At 51.7% G+C, this 23578-nt stretch overlaps 4 protein-coding genes across 8 annotated transcripts; 3 read left to right on the forward strand and 1 right to left on the reverse strand.

Annotated features, from left to right (window-relative positions):
- Positions 1 to 433: 433 nt before the first annotated feature.
- Positions 434 to 5857, forward strand: PIM2 (Pim-2 proto-oncogene, serine/threonine kinase). Its single transcript, XM_057718255.1, has 6 exons — positions 434 to 779; positions 913 to 1022; positions 1735 to 1785; positions 3650 to 4022; positions 4458 to 4634; positions 4734 to 5857. Exons 1-6 carry the CDS (start codon positions 719 to 721, stop codon positions 4895 to 4897), a joined length of 936 nt encoding a protein of 311 aa, XP_057574238.1. The 5' UTR covers positions 434 to 718; the 3' UTR covers positions 4898 to 5857.
- A 1397-nt stretch (positions 5858 to 7254) lies between these two features.
- Positions 7255 to 15239, forward strand: SLC35A2 (solute carrier family 35 member A2). Of its 4 annotated transcripts, none has more exons than XM_057719277.1 (5): positions 7255 to 7393; positions 8904 to 9086; positions 11764 to 11915; positions 12853 to 13589; positions 14926 to 15239. In XM_057719277.1, exons 1-5 carry the CDS (start codon positions 7303 to 7305, stop codon positions 14951 to 14953), a joined length of 1191 nt encoding a protein of 396 aa, XP_057575260.1. In that variant the 5' UTR covers positions 7255 to 7302; the 3' UTR covers positions 14954 to 15239. The 4 variants fall into 4 exon arrangements, with proteins under 4 accessions (XP_057575260.1, XP_057575263.1, XP_057575261.1 ...); XM_057719280.1 differs by having other exon boundaries at positions 13443 to 13589; positions 14926 to 15218; XM_057719278.1 differs by lacking the exon at positions 8904 to 9086 and having other exon boundaries at positions 7268 to 7393.
- Positions 15240 to 15298: 59 nt separating this feature from the next.
- PQBP1 (polyglutamine binding protein 1) lies at positions 15299 to 19093 on the reverse strand. 2 transcript variants are annotated; one of them, XM_057718689.1, is made up of 7 exons: positions 18945 to 19093; positions 18465 to 18549; positions 16767 to 16878; positions 16410 to 16522; positions 15944 to 16228; positions 15688 to 15751; positions 15299 to 15513 (listed from the first exon to the last, which is right to left on the reverse strand). In XM_057718689.1, the coding sequence occupies exons 2-7, from the start codon at positions 18529 to 18531 to the stop codon at positions 15357 to 15359; spliced, it is 798 nt and encodes a 265-aa protein (XP_057574672.1). In that variant the 5' UTR covers positions 18532 to 18549; positions 18945 to 19093; the 3' UTR covers positions 15299 to 15356. The 2 variants fall into 2 exon arrangements, with proteins under 2 accessions (XP_057574672.1, XP_057574671.1); XM_057718688.1 differs by lacking the exon at positions 18945 to 19093 and adding an exon at positions 18656 to 18781.
- Positions 19094 to 19181: 88 nt separating this feature from the next.
- TIMM17B (translocase of inner mitochondrial membrane 17B) lies at positions 19182 to 23164 on the forward strand. The gene is made up of 6 exons (XM_057718690.1): positions 19182 to 19303; positions 20212 to 20311; positions 21369 to 21432; positions 22372 to 22500; positions 22587 to 22697; positions 22788 to 23164. Exons 1-6 carry the CDS (start codon positions 19278 to 19280, stop codon positions 22874 to 22876), a joined length of 519 nt encoding a protein of 172 aa, XP_057574673.1. The 5' UTR covers positions 19182 to 19277; the 3' UTR covers positions 22877 to 23164.
- Positions 23165 to 23578: the final 414 nt, after the last annotated feature.

Raw genomic sequence — 23578 nt, forward strand, 5'->3', positions numbered from 1 at the left:
CTTCCAGGATCCCTGCTTCAGTTTCCGGGCGGAGGCCGCCGGTCGCCTAGAAGGCTCCAGTCCTGGTTTGAGGAGCACCTTTCCAGAGACAGGGTCTTGGATACCCACAGGCCGGGATTCTTAGAAGCCTTAGAAGGCCTGGCGTTATCTCCGCGCTAATCTCGAGGCAGCGGCGGCCAACCAACTTCCTAGGAAAGGAGGCGGTGCAGTTATTTAAGTTATATATGCACATACAGACACATACATAAAAACAACCCCGCGCAACAACCAAAACAAACGCGGTTGCTGCAAAAGGGATTCCCAAAACCAGTTTCCTCTTCGCGCAAGCCCCCTTCATTTGCATGCAGGCCCCGCCCCCGCGGAAGATCCGGGCCTGTATTTGCATAAGGGGGTACTTGAAACGCTGAGGGTGGTATGCAAATAAGGACTAACTCCGATTGGCTGGGGTACAGCAGGTGCTGCGTCCGGATTGATCAAAGCCAAGTGGGCGGGGCCGTCGCCCGGGGCGACTCTCTCGGGAGGCGCGTGCCCTGTCTCAGTAGCGTCGGGGCTGGCGCGCGCGGCGAATCTTAACGTTGAGCTATTTGCCGGCTCTTCTGGGCCACCAGTTTCCTTACCTTCCACCCTGGCGCCCCCCAGTCCTGGTTCCCCGGCCTCGCTGCCCCGGGCGTCCACGCCTTGCGGGCTCAGCGGGCTCAATCTGCGCAGCTCCTCCTCCATGTTGACTAAGCCTCTGCAGGGGCTCCCCGTGGCCCCCATGACCCCCACGCCGCCGCCAGGTGAGAGAGGCTCCCCTACCGCGACCAGGCCGGGCGGGCTGAAGTGGTTGAGGGCGGCGCGGGGGGAGGGGAAGAGGGTCGCGGCCGGCCTCAGCACGCCGCCTCCCTGACTTCCTCGCCTCCGCCTGCGCAGGAGGCAAGGATCGGGAAGCGTTCGAGGCCGAGTACCGACTCGGCCCCCTCCTGGGTAAGGGGGGCTTTGGCACCGTCTTCGCAGGACATCGCGTCACAGACCGACTCCAGGTATCCACCACGAGGGTCTTGGGAGGGCCAGGTGTGTGTGTGGCAGCGGCGGGAGCCCCAGGGCTGGGATGCTTATTGACCAGGGAATGAGCCTACAATGTGCGACTGGTAGGGTCATGAGGGCCGGATCCGGGTTGCTGAGGGTGTCTGAGGGCGCGCGCGCGTGCGCGCCTGTGTGTGGGGGGTGGGGGTGGGGGTGGGGGGAAGCGGTCCAGGTGGGTATGTAGAGGAAGGGGGGGTTTCAGGGCAAGGATTCTGGAGGTTCAGGGAGTGAGACTGGGCAGTGGGGGGTCGTGAGGACTCTAGACCTTGCGATCCAGGGGAGATGTATATATGTGGGAAGGTGGGGACCTAGAGCTGAGATTTTTGGAGGCAGGTGTCCAGGATGGAGCCGTGAGGACCAGGACCCCCCCCCCCGCGTTGGGGTGTCCTGGGGCTGGATGGGAAGATCGAGGGCTTGGGGTGTTAGGAAATTCAGAACTCGGCACCTGGAGCGAGGGATCCTGAAGCCTTGAGAAGGGAGAGCCCAGGGCCAAAGGTGGTGGGAGAGGTGTACTTGGTTTTTGGAGACTTGGAAGGCAGGGGAGAAGCTCCAGTTCATTTGGGGTTGTGGTGTGGAGTGGTTGGGACCGGAAAGACTAAGGTGAGGGTCCAGACTGGGAGGGGTCAGGGGGTCATCTGCTGGCCCCCTCACCTCAGCCCGCTTCTTCAGGTGGCCATCAAAGTGATCCCCCGGAATCGCGTGCTGGGCTGGTCCCCCTTGGTGAGTATCTTTGGAGTCCTTTTTGACCTGGCGACGCCATCTGTGACGATGGATTTCGCCTTTCTATGGTTTGTATGACTCCTTGGGCCCTGTAACGGTGAGAACACTCGTACCAGCCCATGTTTACTCCCCTGCGGTGACATCCACACCTCCATACAGTTCTGACTCACCCCAGTTCCCCTGAAGCCCTGGATTCTCCCCTCCCACCCTCCTTTCTCATCCTCCAAACATTGCCTCAGGGGCTGCCCGCAGGGCATGCCGGTGAGAAAAGAGGGGCAGAGGTCATTGGTTGCCATGGTGACGGTGGCTGCTTCTCTTCTGCCGTTAGGGCGCTAACGGACAACAGGGCGGGTCTGGGCAAGTTTTAGGAGCGGGAGCGCCCCCTGGCGGGCTCTGGGACTCAGAAGGAGAAGGTGCGCCTGCGCAGTAGCGGAATTTTTATCACCGTGAGAAAACCTGTCTGCGGCTGTGCAAGTCAGTGGACTAGCCGGGAGAGGGCCCCACCTCAGGCAGGAAGGCTGCTTCTGGCAGTCCGTGTGCCTGCGCAGGGCTTCTAGAGTGGGGCGGGTTTTGTGGCCAGTAACATGTATGCCTTGTATAAATGAGCACTGACTGTATGCCTCAGACTTTGCTTTATCATAAAAATTTAACTGTGTTCCAAGTCTCACTTAGTGCTTTCATTCAACACGGTTCTAGGTGCTTGGTTACAGTGACAGAATATCATGTGATTGACACTATTGCGTTCTTTGTGCCAGGTCCTTTGCAATTAATCACTTTCAGCTATTTAACAAGTGTGTATTAGCACCTAGAATGTGCCAGGCACAATTCTAGGCATTTGGCAAAATATCATTTATTGAGAGCTCTTTTTGTACTAGTCCTTTACTACTAATTGCTTTCAACTATTTAACAACTATGTATTGAACTCTGCCTTGTTACCAGGCACTGTTCTAAGTGTTTGAGCTATGGCAGTGAACAAAGCAGACAAACCATTACACAATAATAGTATTTATCGAGTGCTAACTGTGTCAGATCCTATGCTATAAAGTGCTTTTGTCTATTTAACAAACGTTTATCCATCACATACTGTGTGTGAGGTACTATTCCAGCCTCTTTGGAGATGTCAGTGGACAAAGCAGATAAATTACTAAATAATAGTGTTTATCAGTTGTTTCTGCTGAAGACCTTTTGTTAAGAACCACTTTCGTTTATTCTTCAAACATTTATTGAGGGAATTCCCTGGTGGTCCAGTGGTTGGGACTTGACACCTTTGCTGCCGTGGCCCAGGTTCAGTCCCTGACTGGGGAACTAGGATTCTGCAAGCCACATGGCCAAAAAGAAAAAAAGAAAAAGAAAAACATGAACTGAGCTCCTGTTACGTTCCAGATGTGCATAGGCTTTGGCTTTTTTAAATTAATTTTTATTGGAGTATAGCTGATTCACAGTGTTGTGTTCGTTTCTGCTGTACAGCAAAGTGAATCGGCTATACATACACATATATCCACTTTTTTTTAAGATTCTTTTCCCATATAGGTCATTACAGAGTACTGAGTAGAGTTCCCTGTGCTATACAGTAGGTCCTTATTATTTATCTATTCTATATATAGTAGTGTGTATATGTCGATCCCAATCTCCCAATTTATCCCTCCCCCCACCATAGCCTTTGGCTTGAATCACCTTCCCAATGGCTATGTGAGTTTAAGCCCTTAAGAATGAGAGAACTGAGGCCCAGGGAAGGAAGTGGGTTGCTCAAGGCCACACAGTCAGGAGGCTGAGGAGATATGATTTAAGTTCAGGTGAGAAATTAGCCTCAAAGCTACAAGCCTGATGTCTGTATTCTCTTTTCTCTCCCTGCTTCCCCCCACAGTCAGACTCTGTCACATGCCCACTGGAAGTGGCACTGCTTTGGAAGGTGGGTGCAGGCGGTGGACACCCTGGTGTGATCCGCCTGCTTGACTGGTTTGAAACACCAGAGGGCTTCATGCTGGTCCTTGAGCGGCCTCTGCCTGCCCAGGATCTCTTTGACTACATCACAGAGCAAGGCCCATTGGGTGAAGGCCGAAGCCGCTGTCTCTTTGCCCAGGTAGTGGCAGCTGTTCGGCACTGCCATGCCCGCGGAGTTGTCCATCGTGACATCAAGGATGAGAACATCCTGATGGACCTCCGTCGGGGCTGTACCAAACTCATCGATTTTGGTTCCGGTGCCCTGCTTCATGATGAACCCTACACTGACTTTGATGGTAAGGCTTCCCTAAATCTCTCTGGGGGGAGTTTTTGCCTTTTATCTTTTTGGGCTCTTGACCTTTGACCTCCAGTGTTGGGGTGTCTTGTAGCCCTTCATCTATAGTACACCTTTATAAGGTTCTTGATTTTTAATATTAAGGGCTTTCAAGCTTTGCCCTCTAATAAAGTCCATCTTCTAACAGTGCCCTGATCTTGTTCTGGGCTCTTATTCTGATGAGGGGATCCTATTATTATCCTGAGTCTTTTTCTGGTAAGGCGGTCCTACTGTACCTTTTAAACACTTTTATTCCATTGAGCTTCTGTTCTGGTGAGGGGACCCTGCTCACATAGTGAGTTCTCTTAATTCTATTGAAGTGATCATACTTCCTGGAGAGGTTGGGGTGGGAGAAGGGCATTACCAGAGAATGGTCTAACCTGTGGCTTGTGTGCAGGAACAAGGGTGTACAGCCCCCCAGAGTGGATCTCTCGTCACCAGTACCATGCACTCCCAGCCACTGTCTGGTCACTGGGCATCCTCCTCTATGACATGGTATGTGGGGACATTCCCTTCGAGAGAGACCAGGAGATTCTGGAGGCTGAGCTCCACTTCCCTGCCCATGTGTCCCCAGGTGAGGCCCTCACCCACTCTAGCCCACCAGACTTCATCCCTCCTAGGGACTGGTACCCCCAACTCACTGCTAATCTTCCTGTGTGCTTCTGATCTGCAGACTGTTGTGCCCTAATCCGCCGGTGCCTGGCCCCCAAACCCTCTGCCCGACCCACACTGGAGGAGATCCTGCTGGACCCCTGGATGCAGATACCAGCCGAAGATGCATCCCTCAACACTCCCAAAGGGGGTTCCACCCCTTTGGCCTGGTCCCTACTGCCCTAGTCCTGGCCAGGGCCCCCATGAGTTGGAATAGCCATCCCATGGCCATGCCACAGGGATAGATGGACATCTGTTGATCTGGTTTTACAGGTCATTAAAAATCCAGTGTTAACTAGGGTCAGAGATTGGGGATCAGGGGTCAGAAGACATAAGCCAAGTTTGCCCAGTCCCCATCCCAATCCTGCTAAGGAGCCTTCCTCCCAGAACGTATGCTCTCTTATTCTGGAGGGGGTCTTTCTTTGCTTTCTCATTTTGCTAAGGGTGTTTATTTGGTTGAAGTTACATTCTGAGCCCGCGGGGCTCTTATTCTGATGAGTAGTAACCCCTACACTGGCACCTCCTGCTACCACCACACAAACTTAGTTTAAATGCTCTGACTTGGGCAAGGGTGCTTTCCTTCCAATACCCCAGCGGCTCTTATTTTAGCAAAGGGACCCTTTCTCCTAGCCTAGGGTCCCATATTCAGTCAAGCTGCTTGCCTACCTCAGCCCAGGGTTGTTTATTCTGGGGGAGGTAAGCCCTATTGTTGTCCCAGGGCTTTTTGTTTTTATTTGTTTTGTTTTTTTGTCTTTTTTTTTTTTTTTTTTTTTTTTGTGAGGGGACCCTGCTCTGTTATCCCAAGTGCTCTTATTCTGGTGAGGAGAAACCCCACTTTCATGATTTGGGAGGGGATGGGAGATGGACACTACTAGAGTCCACTAGGATGGGGTGGATGGTGTTTTAGGGGGATGGGGTGGGGGAAATAAGTCTTGTTGTTTGTTCTCCTGGGGCCCCACCCTCCACCTTTTTTGGATTCTTGCTGCCTCCTTCTGAGCCAGGGTTGTCCAGTTGCTGAAATGTAAATACTTATGTATTGGGAAAGGGGAGCTCCAACTGTATCTTCCTCTTCCTTCTCCCCCGCCTGGATTATTTAAAAAGCCATGTGTGGAAACCCACTATTTAATAAACATAATAGAATCAGAAGCGACTGGCCATTTGTAGATGTGGTGAGGCATTCGTGGAGCATCTACTGAGTGCTGAGCCAAGAGGGAGATGGATTGGATCTCTCTGCCCACAGGAAGCCTCAGTCTTGTGGTGCCATCCTGAAGATCTTTTATGGGTTCATTTAAGGTGGACCACAAAGAAAAACTTGATTTTTCACCTCAGCTCTTATGAAGCACCCAGTATGTGCAGAAGGGCTCCTTTGGAGATACTGTAGACATTAAAGATGTCTGGGACACACTCCCAAATCAATCATGGCCAGCTCAGAGGCAGAAAAAACTCCTTTCCCCCAACCCCAGGGGAGGGAAAAAATGCCTTCCCCATGGGAGAAGAAAAGCCCTTTCTGGGCACTGGTGAAGGCACGGTGGGGGTTGAGCACTGACAGGAATCTTCTTAGTCCTTCCTTGTTTTCTGATAACGTCCAAGGTGTCTGTTTTGCCCCTACCTTTTCACCTCTCCCTTGTCTTACCTGCTCATCCCTCTCATCTCGACTTCCTCAATTCTTGACTTAACTGCCCTGCCCTATTTTATCATAGTTTCACCTGTCCTGACCTCAGCTGTACCCTCTGTTGCCCTGCTTTTAAAAACTAACCTAGGGAATTTCCTGGGGGACCAGTGGTTAGGACTCGGCGCTTTCACTGCCATGGCCCGGGTTCAGTCCCTGGTCGGGGAACTAAGATCATGCAAGCCAGGCAGCGTGTCAAAAAGACAACAACAAAAACAACTAACCTGCAAGCCTCTCACCTGCTGGCTTACCTACCCCCTTCTCACTTCTCCATTCTCAATGGTGACTCATTTGTCCTCCCTTCTCAGTCTCAACTCTCCTATGCCTTTTCACTAGTATATCCTCAACTGCCCTGCTTTTATCTGCTCGCTTACCTGCCTTACCCTCACCTGTCCCGCTCCCTCAAAGTCTCCCTTCCCAGATGCCCACTGTCTCTCTAGGGGGCGGGGGAGCCTCACCGGCAGGAGGGAAAAGAACTTCAGTCCAGCTGGATCCGGGTCCGGGTCCGGGTCCGGAAGGACCCAGGAGTTTTGATGCAGAAAGGGCGGTGCCATCAAGAGTTGCAATAAAGAGCAGAGATAGGAGACGGACAGCAGAACCAACAGACGAGGAGACAATGGGCGGGTGATATGGGAAGTGGGATCAAAGAAGATGAGGGCGGGTTTAGTAATGGGAATGGACTAAGGAGGCTGTGTAAAGAAGGCGGGAGTCTGAGCCGGCTGCGTGCCGGGTCTCCGGATCCGGACGGAATTTGGAAATCCTGAGGCCACCCTTAAACTAACATTCAGAAGCAGACGAGGAAAGCCACTGCTCTGGTCAGCCTCTCGCTAGCTCCACCCCCACCCCGGAGGCCCGGAAGCGGAAGTGACGGATACGGAAGTGGCCTGCTGTTGCCGAGGGGACGGGCCAGGCAGATGCCAACATGGCAGCGGTTGGAGCTGGCGGTTCCACCGCGGCGGCCGGGCCAGGGGTGGTCTCCACAGGGGCGTTGGAGCCTGGGACCGCGAGTGCGGGTGAGACAGGCTGTGGCTGAGCAGTCGGCGGCGGGCCGGGGGTAGGGATCGCTGGAGGGTCAAAAAGGTTCCTCACTGAGGCGAGAGGGAGCATACCGTATGGACCAACCAATGTGTAGGGGGTGGGGGGGAGGACGTGTGTTTTGGGGGCGGGGAAGAGACCATTCTGAGGGTGATGAGGAGGTCCCTTCTGCACATGATGAGCGGAGACCATTCTGAGTTTCAGAGGGGTATTTCCTTTTGGGGAGGCTAAGACCACTAAGACCATTCTAAGTGTAGGGAGTGGGGGGGTCCGTCCTTATACAAGGGAGAGACCATTCTGAGAACGGGAGTGTTCTTCCTTATAGAAGGGAGGGGCTATTCTGAGGTAGTGGTTTCTTCCTTGTAAAGGGACAGAAGGTATTGTGAGTTAGGGTGGGGCGGGTTCTTCCTTATATGACTTAGAGAGTACATTTTGAGGATAGGGATGTCCATTATATGGGGAGAAGACCGTTCTGGGGAATCCCTTCCTAATGGGGTAGTTCATTGTATGTTGCAGTGGGATGGTCCTTCCTTATGTGGCGGAGAAAGGACGTTCTCAGGGTGCCAGACCCTTCCTTATAGCAGGGAGTGTTCATTGTGAGTGTGAGTAGCACAAGGGATAATTCTTTGGCTGGAGGCAAGGGTATGTGGTGGTGGGAGGATGATTGGTGTATAGGGAAATGTTTCCTTATGTCGTTAAGGGACCCAGACCATTCTTAGTGGAGTAACCATTTACTCTATGGGGTTCAGTCCTTTGGACAGTGAGGGAGTCATTTCTTATATTTGTTAGACCATTCTGGGTCAGGGAGGAATCACTCACCATAGGAAGGAGGGGTTGGAGAGACCATTCTGAGTGTGAGGGAATGGAATAATTTAGATGAGAGAAAGACAGTTCCTTAGCGGATGGACATGCCTTATACAGTGATCTCATTCCTTGTATTAGGGTATCATTTTTCACATGAGACAGTCCTTCATTAAATAGAACCATCATTTCATATAAATCTTTGGTTTGTTCATCCATAAAATGGGAATACTGATAGTTCCTTCAGAGATCAGAGCCATGTAGGGGTCCGTTGAGGTGAGCCGTATCCCAGTGATAGGCACGCAATAAGCACTCAATAAATGTCAAGGATGCAGCTGGTATTCTGCCCAGGGCAGGGTGCTTCTCACTTAGGGGAGGGAGAGAGAAGACCAAGGTGGGTGTCTAGGACCTGCCCCACCCATGTCCTGACACCTCAGCAAGGATTCCAGGTATGGGCTGGACAGGGCGAGGCCCACTTCTCCCATTCTGGCTCTTCCTGCCTATGGCTGAGGCAGTGGAAGCTGGCAGGGATCAGACCCACATTGGATCAGAACAGGCAGGCAGAAGGAGGAAGTAGCAGTGGCTAGGAGGATCCTGGTTGAGAAAGGAGAGGGGAGGGTGGTAGTGTGGTTATGCTGCACCAGCTTTTGACCCCTTCTTCCCCCTTGCTCCTTCCATTCTCCACAGCTCACAGGCGCCTCAAATACATATCCCTAGCTGTGCTGGTGGTCCAGAATGCCTCCCTCATCCTCAGCATCCGCTACGCCCGCACATTGCCTGGGGACCGCTTCTTTGCCACCACTGCTGTGGTCATGGCCGAAGTGCTCAAAGGTCTCACTTGCCTGCTGCTGCTCTTCGCACAGAAGAGGGGTATGAGCCAGGGAGGGGGGCTGCATTGGAGTCGGTGGGTGGCACTGTGTGTGTGTGTGTGTGTGTGTGTGTGTGTACGTGTACGTGCACCCACATGGAGGGTTTGTTGGTGGAGTATCTCTGTGTCTATGAAAATGCCTGGGGACTGTGTAAGCGCAGCTTGGCTGCCTTGTACCTTCAGCTATGAGTAGCTGCATCCACATTTTTATACCCCTAACTCCCCAGGAGCTGGCCAGTAAACACTGAAGGAGTGAGACAGTCTGTGCCCATAAGGTAGCAGGTGACCCTTACATGATGATTTATTGATTTCTCTCTAACTTTTCACTATGGAGAATTTCAAACACAAAATCAGAGAAAATAATAAAATATCCATCACCCAGATTCAACAATTATCAACTGATGGCCCCTCTGCCATTAAACAGCATCAGTGATTATCCAGTTACTACCAATCTGTGTGTCTGTGTACCTATTCCCGCACCTTATTATATTGAAGTATGTCCCACATGAAGTAGTATTTTGAAGTAAATTCCCTCTTATTATCTTGAGTAAATATTCTGGTACATTAAAAAAAATAATTGCAATATCTAGAAATCATACATCAAAAGAATAATAATTTTATTTATTTATTTATTATTTTTTGGGGGGTACACCAAGTTCAATCATCTGTTTTTATACACATATCCCCGTATTCCCTCCCTTCCTTGACTGCCCCCCTCCTCGAGTCCCCCCCACCCTCCCCGCCCCAGTCCTCTAAGGCATCTTCCATCCTCGAGTTGGCCTCCCTTTGTTATACAACAACTTCCCACTGACTATCTATTTTACAGTTGGTAGTATATATATGTCTATGCTACTCTCTCGCTTCGTCTCAGCTTCCCCTTCACCCCCTGCCCCCTCCCAAACCTCGAGTTCTCCAGTCCATTCTCTGTATCTGCGTCCTTGTTCTTGTCACTGAGTTCATCAGTACCATTTTTAGATTCCGTATATGTGAGTTAGCATACAATATTTGTCTTTAAAAAATAATAATTTTTAAAGTTAATAAAATAATCAAATATCCAGGCAGTGTTCAAATTTGTAATGATTTCTCAAATGTCATAAAAGTTAAAAAAATTTTTTTTTGAATCAGGTTTATATAAAGTCGGTGCTTTGTAGTTGCTTGGTGTCTTCTAGGTCTGCTAACCTCTAGGGTCCCCTCCAACTCTTCTTTCTCTCTGCACTTAATTTCTTGAAGAAATTAGCTTGTTTGTCTTGTAGACTTTGGGTAGCCTGGATTTTGCCGAATGCCTCCCAGTGGTCTCATTTAACATGTTCTTCTGTGCTCTATATTTCCTATAAGTTGGATTTATTTACTAATTTAAGCACCTCGCCAAAGGCCTTCTTTAAAATGTTGCCCAATCATTTCTCTGTGAAGGCCTCACATGCGGCTGTGCCCTCAGTATTTACACTGAAGAAAACGTTCTCACCCACTCATTAGCTCCAGGGCCCTGGGAGGCAGCAGTTTAGGAACTCAGCTGCTCTATTCTTGATTGATTCTGAGAAGGTTCAAGTGAACACTGTGTGGCGGCCCTGTTCTGGCTGTGGAGATGGACATGTGAGCGATGCAGAGCTCATCCTGCCCTCAAGGGGCTGATAGTTTAGATGGGGAGGAACAAATAGCCACAGGTTAATCACAAACTTTCATCTCTTACCTACAATTTCAACACCCCCCTCCCCAATTTTTTTTTAGTTTTTCTCATTTAGTGTGAGTGTGTCCACGAGTCCCTGCAGAAATATGAATGTGCTTGATTATGGTGTGCAGCCCTATATGTGTAGTAGGTATTATGTGAAATATATAGCATAATACCATGTTACCTTCCTAACACCTGGACATTTTTGAACACCCAAACCCCTGGGCCCAGGGAATTTGGGTAAAGGGTTAGAGATGGATAATTACTCTTGGGATTAATGCTGTGAAGGGCGAGGGCAGGGTTTTGTGAATGAGCATAGGCAGGAGTTCCCGAGATAACCTTGTGCAGTGGTTGTGAGGTTTTGCCTGAGGAGGGACACTCAGCTGAGCCTTAAAAGATGAACTGCAAAAAAGCAGGGTGAGATTTGCAAAGGTCTCATATAGGAAAGTATTCTCATTTATTGATTGGAGCAGGTCCCAACCAGGCTTTCTGCTTTATAGTCAAGCCTGCATTCTTCCACATGACAGGGGCAGATGCTTGGTGTGGGTAGGGGGTGGGGCTGACAAAGAGGCGGCCAAGTGGAAGATGGCCTCTGCCCTCAGGCAGCTCTCAGGCTAGGAAGGAACCAGGAAAAGTCTAAAAGTTGAGTCTAAAACTTTCCCTCTGGTAAACAGCCTTCCACACACACTCCTAGAGGTTCTACTTCACAAGCTCCTAGTTAGTTCTGATTATTTCATTGTGCGAACTGTACTGAGTGCTTGCCCTGGGGCTTTGTGCTGGGGAGGTGGGCTCTAAGATGAGTGAAATATGGTCTGTGATTCTCAAACTGAGCATCCGAAAGGCTTGCTGGAGACATAGTTGTACTGTAGAGAAATTGAGAGCGCAGACCTCATTCTAGGCCTCAGGGAGTCAGAGTGTGGTGGAGAGACACAGGATCAAGCCCAGTCCTGTTCTTTAGAGGATCCCCATCTTTGGTAGTCAGTGCTAAAAAAGGCTCTCCTCCCTCCGCCTAGGTAACGTGAAGCACCTGGTTCTTTTCCTCCACGAGGCTGTCCTGGTGCAGTATGTGGACACACTCAAGCTCGCAGTGCCCTCTCTCATCTACACCTTGCAGAATAACCTCCAGTATGTTGCCATCTCCAACCTGCCAGCTGCCACTTTCCAGGTGAGCCCCAAGCCCAGGAACTGGCTGGGGTGGGGGATATAGGATGTTAGGGAGGAAGGGCTGCAGAGAGCAGGGGCTGTTTCCTTCAGAATGTCCTTGGATCTTCCTCAACCTTGGTTTCCTCATCTGTGAGAACTGGGAATGGAAGTGGTAATAGTAGCTACTCACTAGGATGCTGGGATGATTAAAATAAATAACATCTGGGAAGAGCCCTTGGCTGGTGATGGATAAGCTTTAGGCTATTTACAAGCAACCTTTTAAGATGGTTAAAGAGCCTGGGTTCTGGGGCCAGGCTGCCTGGGTTCAAATCTCAGCTCTGCTACTTTCCAGCTCTGTGATATTGGGCAAGTCACTTAACCTCTCTGTCTCATCTTTAAATTGGACATTACAGTAGCACACTTCATATGTGAAGATTAAACAAATTCATGTGAAGTGCTTAGAGCCACAACCGGCACGTAGTAAGCTCTGTGTAAATGTTTACTGACGTTATTTCACGGCCGATTCATTTGTATCAACACATATTTATCAAGACCGCCCTCATCAGGATGTTTACCATTCATTCATTACCTGCTGTGTGAGGTGCTTCACATACATCAGTTGTATTTACAGATGATTATGTTAGGGCTCAGACAGGGCAAGCGCTTTGTCCCTTGTACACAGCTAGGACATGGGGTTGGGATGTGTACTTGGCTGTGGCTCGGGACATCCTTGCACAGCCATCCAGCCATCCTCCTGTGTACTTTCTGGGAGGCACCTCAGAGCTATTTAGCCGCATCTCAGTCAATGGCCAGTGGCTGGATGTTTTTGCTGTTTTTATGGTCACCTACCCCACCCTGTCCCTCCATTGTGCCTGGGGGCCCACAGTGGGTGCTGTCCCCCACATGCACATGTTGGGGGTTGGGAGCAGCCCTCAGTGTCTTCCACATGCCACTCACAGGTGACGTACCAGCTGAAGATCCTGACCACAGCACTGTTCTCCGTGCTTATGCTGAACCGCAGCCTTTCCCGGCTGCAGTGGGCCTCCCTGCTGCTCCTCTTCACTGGAGTCGCCATTGTCCAGGCACAGCAAGCCGGCGGCGGGGGCCCACGACCACTGGATCAGAACCCTGGGGCGGGCCTAGCGGCCGTCGTGGCATCCTGTCTCTCCTCGGGCTTTGCAGGTGTCTACTTTGAGAAGATCCTCAAAGGCAGCTCAGGCTCTGTGTGGCTGCGCAACCTGCAGCTGGGCCTCTTCGGCACGGCACTGGGCCTGGTGGGGCTCTGGTGGGCCGAGGGCACTGCTGTAGCCCGCCGTGGCTTCTTTTTCGGGTACACGCCCGCTGTCTGGGGCGTGGTGCTCAACCAGGCCTTTGGTGGGTTACTGGTGGCTGTTGTCGTCAAGTACGCCGACAATATCCTCAAGGGCTTTGCCACCTCCTTGTCCATTGTGCTGTCCACTGTTGCCTCCATCCGCCTCTTTGGCTTCCACGTGGACCCGTTGTTTGCCCTTGGCGCTGGGCTGGTCATCGGTGCCGTCTACCTCTACAGCCTTCCCCGAGGTGCAGCCAAAGCCATAACTTCCACCTCTGCCTCCACCTCTGGGCCCTGCACTCACCAGCAGCCTCCGGGGCAGCCGCCGCCACCGCAGCTGTCTTCCCACCGTGGAGACCTCAGCACGGAGCCCTTTCTGCCAAAGTCAGTGCTGGTGAAGTGAGGGCTGGCGGTGGCGGTGGGGGGAGACAGGGAGGGACGCTGGGTGGAGGGTGTTGGGCATCTGCAGGACCCAAGCTGCCACTGGGGCCTGGCTCCTCTGGGGTTGGAAGGGTCTTTTCTTCCAGGTTGTTGAGACTTCCAGAAGGGTGTGGGACTAGGGCAGGGCATTACATAAACCCTTCCTTGTAGCCAGGGGTTTTTAGAGCTGCCTCCTCTGTCCCAGTCTAACCCCTTTGGGGACTGGGTTGGGGGTATTGTCACTTGAGGCTTTTTTTTGTCTGCCCCCTCAGCCAGAGGTGTCCTGTCTCTCATGCCTGGGAGAGTCCCTCCCAGCAATCCCTCCAGCTTTGTAGGGACAAATTGGACAAAAATCCTACAGCTCTTTAATGATGACTGATGCCTGTGGGGTTCCAATTCCCATAGCGTGAGGCCGTCTCTCCTCCCTGACAACCACACTGGATCAGTTAGCAGCTCTTTTTGTGGCCTTGGGGCAGCTTCCCTAACACAGGGACTTGAAAATGGGCCTCTTGTGAGCACCCAGGGAGAGAGGAAGGTGGGGGGGCAAGAGCTGCGATTTTTGCATCAGCCCATTCAGGGGGAGGGTGCAGTAGGGGCCATTTGTCTGTTAGTGGTTTGGGGGATTGTAGTGTAATCAGATGAATGATCCAGGATGTGGGAAAAATGGAGAAGGGAGGTCCTTGAAGTGGCCTAATCTCATGGAATCTAAGACACTGTTAGTTGCTGGATGCAGGGTTATTTTCTGAGACATCCTGAGAGGAAAAATAAAGCTGCCAACCACACTCGTGATACCCCACTAGCTGTATGAGGCACCCTTACTTCATGGGGAGGGGTGTCTTTAAATTGCTGAAATGTGGAACCTGCCCCCTGCACTCCCCAGAGCTTATTAACCCCTTAACTGTCTCCCAGGGTGTATGTGGTTGGTTGTGTGTGTGTGTATGTGTGTGTGTGTGCGTGCACGCGTGTGCGTGCTTGCACATGGGAGATGCCTGGGCTGTCTTTGCTATATGTACATAGGGCCGTTGGATCTTTATTTTTGATTAATTTGTTCTGATTTTTTGGTTTGTTTTCTAAGGAACTGTAATGAACAAATGTCAGGATACCCAATGCCAAATAAAGATGTTGTATTTATTTAGTCCACGTGTAGCTTTCTGACCCAAGGGACCCGCTCTCTCGGCATGGGCTGTTACTAACCCAGGGGACTACCAGCCTCACTAGTCACCCTCGCTTGCTCCAGACATCCGCCTGCCAGCCCACCCCAGCTTTCTGTGTTTTTCTTTCCTCCCCGTTCCCACCACAGGTTGCTCACCAAGGTGAAGGGTTCCTAGCTGCTGGGATTGAAGACGCTGGCCTGGCCTCGCTCTCCCTTCTTGCCCTGGTCCAGCCAGGACCAAACGCTCTGATCAGTATTAGTGGTGGGGGGAGGTAGACACCAACCCCCCTGTCGCCGCCACCCCCTCTCCCACGCAGGGCTGACATGACTAAGCTCTGGTAATGAGTGCCCAGACGGGACCCAGCCACCTCGGCCTCCAGCCCTTGCCACCCCCATGTCCCTGCTACCTCTACACTATTTCTTAGGTGAGTTTTTGTAAATAAAACGTGTTTTGCATCTTGCTGGCTTGGGTTGGGAAGTCTCAAAAGTGTGAGAGAAGGAAGCACTCAGGTTTCACAGGCATGATCCACTGAAAACGTTTATTAAAAACCCCAGGGGGCGGGGCGAGGGGGGGAGGTTCAGTCCTGCTGCTTGGTTCGGGAGGCCTCGGCATTGGCCCGGAGCACAGCCCCTGGGGATGGGTAAGGGCGCTGCTGGAAGAGGGGCCCGGCTGCTGTCGTGTCTGCACCCGTCTTGGCCTCATTCCGCTTGGGGAGTCCCGTTGACCACGTGCCCCTGGGGGTGACAGAGGGTCAGGGGCGGGAATGTGTAATATGTGTAATGTGGTAGGCGCCGCCCCCACACACACAACTGACAAAGGGGAAAGGAGATGGTGAGGAAGAAAGCAACAGTCAGCGGTGCAGTGAGTCACAAGGAAAAAGGAAGGGCTCTTCAGGGGTGGTCACTTACCGGGGTGCGTCTGAGTACGAGCTGGGGTCCATAGGATCTAATTCTTCATCCTTTCGGCTTGCCGCTGCAGAAGTAGGTGGCAAAGTGGGGTCTTTGACAGGGGTACAAGGAGTCCGGGATCACCGAGCTCTCCCATCCCCGGAAGAAATGGAGCCCAAGGCGGCCAGGCCCCAGGCTCAGGCACTCGTGTGAAGCCAAGAGAGGGTTTCCTTATATTGTGCACCCCTGGTGCCCCCCTTGCCTCACCCCAGCTTACCCTTCTTGCTCTTGGGGTAGGGAGCCAGCTCCTCCCGGCGATGGTGGCGTCGTTCTTTGCCTTCTTCCCGGTCCACCTTGTCATACCCACGGTCCCGGTCCCGATCCCTGTCCCTCTCTCTCTCTCTGTCCACCTTGTCATAGCCACGCTCCCGGTCTCTGTCAGACTTCTCGTGGCTCCGTTCTGATTTCTCATGACTGCGTTCTGACTTCTCGTGACCTCGGTCCGATTTTTCGTGGCCCCGGTCTGATTTCTCATGGTTCCGATCCAACTTCTCCTCAGCATCTGGGGACACGAAAGCCTTGTGACCTTCCTCGTCCCACCTCAGGACCCAGCAGCCTCTGCCTTCAACAGCCTCCCTTGCCTGGGGCTGGGTCTGTCGGTCTTACCTGTCCTGGTCTTTTACCTGACCCCTCTTGGAGAACTGCTAGAAGCATTCAAGGCACCCTTGTATCTGCCAACTCACCTGCGTTACTGCTCCTGAGCTTCTTGGCAGATTTGCTAACGACAGAGTTGGGGTCATGTGGGGAGAGCCAGGACACGAGATCTGTGTCCACATTCCAGTAGTAAGGGAGCCCGCTGCAGGATGGTGGGAGGGAGGGAGGGAGGGAAGGAATATCAGCACAGATGTCCTCTCCTTGTAGCCTCAACTCCTGTTTCCCCAGTCTCTGCCTATACCTGCCCCATGCCAGGACCCCATGGGGAGGATCCCCAGATCTCTTCCCCTGTGGTCCCCATTTACCCCAAGCCAGGGATAGCACAGGAAGGGTGAAGTCAGAAGTCAGCTCTTCCTCCCCACCCTCCACCAGGTCCCCAGACTCACCAGGAAGGGTCAAACACCTTGTACCAGCTTGGTGGCAGGCCCTCCAACCGGGTAGCCTCGTAGTCCACGGGATCATCGTCATAGTCCTCGGCAATGATCTCTTCCTCTGGTTCTGTCAGGACAAGGAAGGAAGGAGGACAGCAGTAAGGACCAGGGGGATTCCCATCCTGCAGTCAGGGCCTGGAGAGACACACCAGGTCTCAAGTGCCCGAGCAAATATTGCTCATATTCTAAACCCAAGTATCTGAATATCAGGATTTAGCAAAAAATTTACGCAAATCTGTTCTGTTTCTGGGTTCAGATATGACATACTGTTACCTAAACGTATCTGGTTTCAGACTCTAGATAGGGATTCATTAAAAAAATGTATCCATATTTATTCAGTTCCTGAGTTCAGACAGTATGTGACACGACACTATCCAACTCTATTTGGATAAAATTTGAGTTTCAACAGTAAGGAGTTATAGCTGATTCACTTTGTTGTACAGCAGAAACTAACACGACATTGTAAAGTTATTATACTCCAATAAAGATCTGAAAAAAAAAACCAGTAAGGAGTTTATCTAAAAATATCTCCAAATCTATTCAGCTCCCAAGCTTGGCAAATATGGGGTTTCTGATTCCTGTATATTGAGTAGCAAGTTTGGACAGCAAGGAATTTATCCAAACACTTCTCTGAATCTATTCTGTTCCTGAGGCCCGCAACAGTTGGCAGTTACTATCAACAGAATAAAAAAAGTGGGTAATACCTGGACCTCAACAGGCCTATCACAGATTTCATCTATGGATATAGCAAACAATGAAACATATATGTCAGCAGGAGCATACTGCCTGTCACACAATAGGCCCAAAATAGATGTCGGCTATCATCATCAGTATTGTTAGTAAGATATATACAATCAGCACAGGGCCTGGTACCAATAGCCTGAAAATATCATATCAATGATCATTATCAGTATTATTAACCAAAGATCTATGCTTGGCACACAACAGGCTTGTAATAGATGTCACTTATCAATAAAGTGAAAATACGATGAGTTTTCCAGTACCTGGCACACCTTAGCCCAAAATAAATGCCAGCTTTTACTGTTATTGACAGTAAGGTATAAATACTAGCAACAGCAGCACAGTAGGCCTAAATGATAGAGCCTATCATTATTTTATATACTGTTAACCATAATGTGTGTGACAGGCACTTAGGTAGACCCAAAATACCTCAGCTATTGATATGGTGAAAACTAAGGTATATATCACCAGCATAGTGCCTGGCTCCACAGTAGGTCTGAAATAATGTTACCTACTAGTATGGTAAATAACAAAGTATCAGTATCCTGTCATTGAACTTGGCCCACAGGAGAATGTAGCAGGTATCATCTTAATGTTACTAGTCTTACTATTAGATACTTTGTAACCACTTCCCGGGATTGATTGATGAATTAAACTTTGGATACAGAAGACACCAAAATACGCATCAGCTGTCAGTATTAAGGACAAAATGTCTATTCTCCGCCCCCACCCCCCCTCCTCATACAGTAGGAATGGGTGTCAGGAATACGTATTGTTGTTAACAATGAAATGCCTTCCACCCCACTGCTTGGTGCGCAGTTGACCCGTGCTAGGGATCAAGCAGCAGTATCAACAACAAAGTGCCTGTCAAGCCTGGCACATGGTAGGCCTATCTGCTCTTAGCTCTCTCACCGGGCTCCAGATGTTTGAGGATGCCTCTCTTGGCCAAGCGGGTCTGCAACGCAACGGGCAGCGGCATGGCGGGTAGCAGAAAGACCTAGGGAAAGACAGACAGACTGAAAAACAGCTCAGATGAGGACTGAATCTGGATCTTGTAACCAAGCGCCTCCCCCCAGCAAGTACTCATCTGGACCCCCACCTACACTAGGAGCTGGGCGACAGACCCTGCGGTGGAAGGGATAAATGGCAATATCACCAAAACTCTCACCAACCCTCCTCTCCCAGTCTGGGTGCTGCAGGACCGGGTTCCTCTCCCAGGCCCGGGCTCCGCCCATCGCCAGAGGTGCCAAGCGAGGCTCCCCCGCGTCCCAGAAATGGGCTCACCCAACCTCCCCCAAAGACTGCCGGGTGGGAGGAACCAAAGCGCTGGGATGGGAGAGCAGAGTGCAACACCTCCTCCAGCTCCAAAATATGCGTGCATCCCAACATTACCAATACAGTCACGCGGGTAGTGGAAGGCTGTCAGGCTGGCCGCCTCTCTCTCGTCGCCTCTATGGTAGCCAGGACCACACGACTCTCTCCTCCCAAAGAACAGGATGAGGTCTTCCCTCCCCGAGCCTAGAGGTAACTGGGCGAAGCTCAGGCTGCAGTGAACAGATGACGTAAACTTGGCTTGCCAATGAGAGTGCGCCATGGCCTGAAATCTGGCGAAACGATCCAATCGTTGCCTTGGAATAGGTGACAAGCTCGGGCGCCTGTGTGCGTTTACATTGGGGGCGTGGCCGGCCGAGGTGTAGCCGGACTGCGTGGCCGGACGCCGGCGCCATGGAGGAGTACGCTCGGGAGCCTTGGTACGGCGAGGGGCGCAGGCCTCGGGACTGTTGCTGCGGCGCCAAGGACAAAATGGGAGTGGGAGGCGGGCGGGGGAGGCACCGGCCACACAGCGCCACGTGCCAGACTCGGGAGACTCTTAGACGTTCGTTGTCTCCTCCTGCTCCCCTCCACTTGCTTCCTCCCATTCGGGCTCCGTTAAGAGGGGCCCCAACCGTGTGCCTAAAGGAGAAGGTGCGGTGCAGGACGAACCGCTCCACGTTTCCCTTGGCTCCGTACTTCCCAGTCCCTTTTTGTCAACGAAAAGACATGCTGGTCGAATCCATTCTAGCCGGGGGGGGGGGGGGGGGTGCGGTGCTAAGCGGAAATCCCCAGGTTACCACGCGTGGTTTTTCCCAGGTCGCTTTGGGTAATGGAGGCGGGGCCTGGGTGAGCCTATTGTGGCAAGGAGGGGGTGCTGGATCCTCCCCACGGTCTGCGCTTGGTTTTTCCCAGTTGTGTGCCTGTTAAAAAAAAAGGGGGGGGGGGAAGAGGGCAAGAGGGCGTGGCTTGGTTGGACGTGCTTATTGTGGGAAAAGGGGGTGCGACCCCGTTCTGCTTTAGTAACAGTGCTAGCTTCACACTTCTGTACCGCTTATTTAAACGTGCCAACTCTTTGCTTGTTATCAACTCGTTTAATCATTGATAGTAGTAAAGCAGTTGATTGATTCCTTGGTTGGCTGCGAAGGGGAGGGGCGGGCAGGGCGAAGACTAATATTTTTTCTTCTTCTCATTATTTCTTGCTTAAATGAGGGAGAAGATAATCTCATTATTATCTGAAGTGCCGCTTCCCATTGGGTCATTTAGTTTCTCCCAGTTGGAAAGAGTCCTTGTGACATGGCACGAGGGAGAGCTCGCATTAACCTCATCCTCCCCTTCCCGCTTGCAGCCCATGGCGAATTGTGGATGATTGCGGTGGAGCCTTCACTATGGGTGTTATCGGCGGTGGAGTCTTCCAGGCCATTAAGGGCTTCCGCAACGCCCCTGTCGTGAGTCCTGGCCTTACCTGGGTGGTGCGGGGGGTCCTGCCCTGCCCACATGGATACTGTTCTGAAAACTGCTTGGAGCTGCCATTCACATGCACTTATTCCTTCTGGTGCCTGCTCACCTACTATATGCCAGGCCTGGCTCCAGGATCTGGAAGTTTGGGGGAACTGGAAACGTGACCTCTGCCTCTCACCCCCCCACCCAACTGGAGCTCCTCTGTGGAAATGCTGTGATGTCAAAAGGGTCATCACGAAAACCTAAATGTGTGTGTGCAAAGCCAGTCAGATTTTACCTAGAGGCAGTTTCTGGGTTGCAAGCCCGGATAGAGGGAAGTAAGAGGAGTTTAACTGGCAGAAGAAGGACAGCCTTAAAGTTGAGAAAATGCTTTTAATTTAACATAATCAATGCTCTCTCTCTCCCTCCCTCCCTCCCCCTCCCCCCACAATCCCTCTCCCCTTCCTGGGAGATCTTATCAAATGTCATGACTTTAAATGCCATCCATTTGTCAAGGTCTCTGCAATTTCTCTATCTAGCCCTGTCCCTCCCCTCATCTCCTGGAACTCTCTTTCCTGGATCTCTGTCCAGGTTTCTCCCTCTCATCCTCAAGGTCTCAGCACAAATGCTTGCCTCCTTAAAGAGGCCTCTCCTGACCCTTCAGCCAGTGTCATAGCTCTTTATCCTATTTCCTCTAGGGTTCTTTTTGCTGTCTGAAGTGATCTTGTTTATCTGTATCCTTATTCAGATCTGTCTCTCCCACTATAATGTGAGCTCTGAGAGGGTAGGGGCCAGGTCGACCTTGTTCACTGCTGTGTCCCTGCATACAGCGTGGTGCCTGGAACATAGGTGCTAAGTAATTTCTGAATGAATGAATAACTTCTCATCCCAGCTCTGAGGGCACCTATATTGGGGTGCTCCCCAGCCCTAGTTCTTGGCCACTGCTCCACATCTCTACCCCTGATACCCCAACAGGTTTCCTGCCCTCACCCCTCTCTTAAAAGCTAGAAACCTTGTCTGCCAATGGCCTCAACCCTGCTCTGACTCCGTTCCTCCTCATTTTAGGGAATTCGGCACCGAATGAGAGGCAGTGTCAGTGCTGTGAGGATCCGAGCCCCTCAGATTGGAGGTGAGAGGTTTGGGGAGACAGATGTGATAACAGAGTTGCAGGTGGTTGCTCCTTTGAGTCTAGACTGCAAGTTGGGGGTCCAAATTCTAGTCCCAGCTCTGCCTGGGACTTCCTGGGGGAGTGACTTCTTCCCAGCAATATCATATGGGTGAATTCTGGAGTTTAAATGCAGGCCCTGGCTCTTCCCTGAAGTGTGACCTTGGGCTAGTGGCTTAACCTCTCTGAACCTCATCTGTAACGTGGGAATAACAAAAACAGTAACCACCTCAGACAGTTTGGTAATTTATGTAACTTAGGGTAGTACTCACTAAGTGCTGGTTGCTCTGCTAAGCACTTTGATAATATTAGCTAATATAAATTTTCAGAAGTCAAGTAACATGCAGAGCGTAGATCAGGTCCTGGCACACAGTAAGAATTCAGTAAACATTTTAACTATCGTGTTGTTAAGTGGCTTTCCTGACCCACTTCCTTCTCCCTGAAACCAAGGTCAGAATTCCAATTCTCTGTGGTAGTTATGAAGATCAAAGTGGCTCTATTAAAAGCCACATAGAAGGGAATTCCCTGGTTGCCTAATGATTAGAATTCCGGGCTTTCATTGCCGTCACCCAGGTTCAATCCCTGGTCAGGGAACTGAGATCCCGCAAGCCACGTGGCGGGGCCAAAAAAAAAAACTATACAGAAACAGATAAATCTGCTCATAGACACCTATCAACTCCCTATGAAGGTGAAGGGAGTGCCAATGGTGATTATAGGCAGATTGAAGGAGCTCCCACAGAGACAGATGGGGACTGTCCCCTAGGAGTTTGCCATCAGCTGTTGCGTCTGGGTTTTTCTCCCCATTCTTTGCCAGAACATTCAGGCCTTGGGAGTCCCTGGACCCTGAGCCGTGGATTCTCGGGATTCCTTGTGAACACTAATTAGGCCTTGGTCCCCCCACAGGTAGCTTTGCAGTGTGGGGGGGCCTGTTCTCCACCATTGACTGCGGTCTGGTGCGGCTGCGGGGCAAGGAAGATCCCTGGAACTCCATCACCAGTGGAGCATTGACCGGGGCTGTGCTGGCTGCCCGCAGTGAGTACCCCGTCCCCAGGCCCCAGCCCCTTCCACCCTGTTCTGCCTGCTCTCACCTCTCTCCCCCTGCCTCCTCATTCCTCCAGGTGGCCCGTTGGCCATGGTGGGCTCGGCAATGATGGGGGGCATTCTGCTGGCCCTCATCGAGGGTGTTGGCATCCTCCTCACTCGCTACACTGCGCAGCAGTTCCGCAATGGTGAGTACCTGGTGGAGCTGGTCAGGGAGAGGGGGGAGATGCTCTGCCTTGCCTCCTCCGCTCATCTTTACCCGATTCTCCCCTCTCCAGCACCCCCATTCCTGGAGGACCCCAGCCAGCTGCCCCCTAAGGAGGGTACCCCGGCCCCAGGCTACCCCAGCTATCAGCAATACCACTGAGGAAGTGACCGCCTATCACCGCCACCGTGGGAGCTCCTTCTCAGTTCCCTCCCCGATGATCTACCTCGAAGGGAGGGCTGGCTCCCAGTTGGCCCTGGGACCCTCCAGAGAGGGCCTCTACTCTGTTCCCTTATCCCATGTTGGGGGGTGGGGCACCCCAGCTGCCCTGATGGATGGGTCCCTTCTCTCTCAGGGCACCCCAGCCCCGACTCATATGTAACAAGCTCTCACCCCAGTCCCTTTGCATGGCACCCTGATGAGTATTTAAAGCCAGTTTTGAAATGCCTATGTATGTACTCCTTGAGCCACCCATAGGAGCCACTCACTAGGACAAGGGGCAGAGCCCTCTTCAGGACTTGGGAGCCCTTGGATTTGGAGTCCCACAGAGAGTGGGCTCTAGTAAAGGTTTGTGGGATGAATGTGTAGGAGGGGAAGTGAATCAAGATGTGCATAGTACATGAACAAGGGTGTGTGGGGGCCAAGTAGTGAATCACAAGCAGACAGAAGAGGAATAGGCTTGGGACAGAATTCAGTGAACACAAGATTGTTGGGGTGGAGGGGGTGGTTCAGCACGTGGCACCTCTGACCCCTCTCCCCCACGTCCCCATTGCAAAGGCTGGGAAACCTAACCTGGCAATGAACTCTGTCTTTCTGGATACCAGTCACCCCATTTGTGAAGATAATTCCCCCTCCATGTGGCCT

Source organism: Hippopotamus amphibius, chromosome X (genome assembly GCF_030028045.1).
Source record: "Hippopotamus amphibius kiboko isolate mHipAmp2 chromosome X, mHipAmp2.hap2, whole genome shotgun sequence".
Lineage (NCBI taxonomy): Eukaryota > Metazoa > Chordata > Mammalia > Artiodactyla > Hippopotamidae > Hippopotamus > Hippopotamus amphibius.

Coding starts and splice junctions, on each gene's coding strand:
- SLC35A2 (XM_057719277.1), top strand. CDS start 7,303: ATGGCAGCGGTTGGAGCTGGCGGTTCCACCGCGGCGGCCGGGCCAGGG. Junction 7,394..8,903: donor GCCTGGGACCGCGAGTGCGG/GTGAGACAGGCT, acceptor CATTCTCCACAG/CTCACAGGCGCCTCAAATAC. Junction 9,087..11,763: donor GCTCTTCGCACAGAAGAGGG/GTATGAGCCAGG, acceptor CCCTCCGCCTAG/GTAACGTGAAGCACCTGGTT.
- PIM2 (XM_057718255.1), top strand. CDS start 719: ATGTTGACTAAGCCTCTGCAGGGGCTCCCCGTGGCCCCCATGACCCCC. Junction 780..912: donor GACCCCCACGCCGCCGCCAG/GTGAGAGAGGCT, acceptor CCGCCTGCGCAG/GAGGCAAGGATCGGGAAGCG. Junction 4,023..4,457: donor ACCCTACACTGACTTTGATG/GTAAGGCTTCCC, acceptor GCTTGTGTGCAG/GAACAAGGGTGTACAGCCCC.
- TIMM17B (XM_057718690.1), top strand. CDS start 19,278: ATGGAGGAGTACGCTCGGGAGCCTTG. Junction 20,312..21,368: donor GCTTCCGCAACGCCCCTGTC/GTGAGTCCTGGC, acceptor TCCTCATTTTAG/GGAATTCGGCACCGAATGAG. Junction 21,433..22,371: donor CCGAGCCCCTCAGATTGGAG/GTGAGAGGTTTG, acceptor GTCCCCCCACAG/GTAGCTTTGCAGTGTGGGGG.
- PQBP1 (XM_057718689.1), bottom strand. CDS start 18,531: ATGCCGCTGCCCGTTGCGTTGCAGACCCGCTTGGCCAAGAGAGGCATC. Junction 16,229..16,409: donor GCTCAGGAGCAGTAACGCAG/GTGAGTTGGCAG, acceptor TCGTGTCCCCAG/ATGCTGAGGAGAAGTTGGAT. Junction 15,752..15,943: donor CTACCCCAAGAGCAAGAAGG/GTAAGCTGGGGT, acceptor CTACTTCTGCAG/CGGCAAGCCGAAAGGATGAA.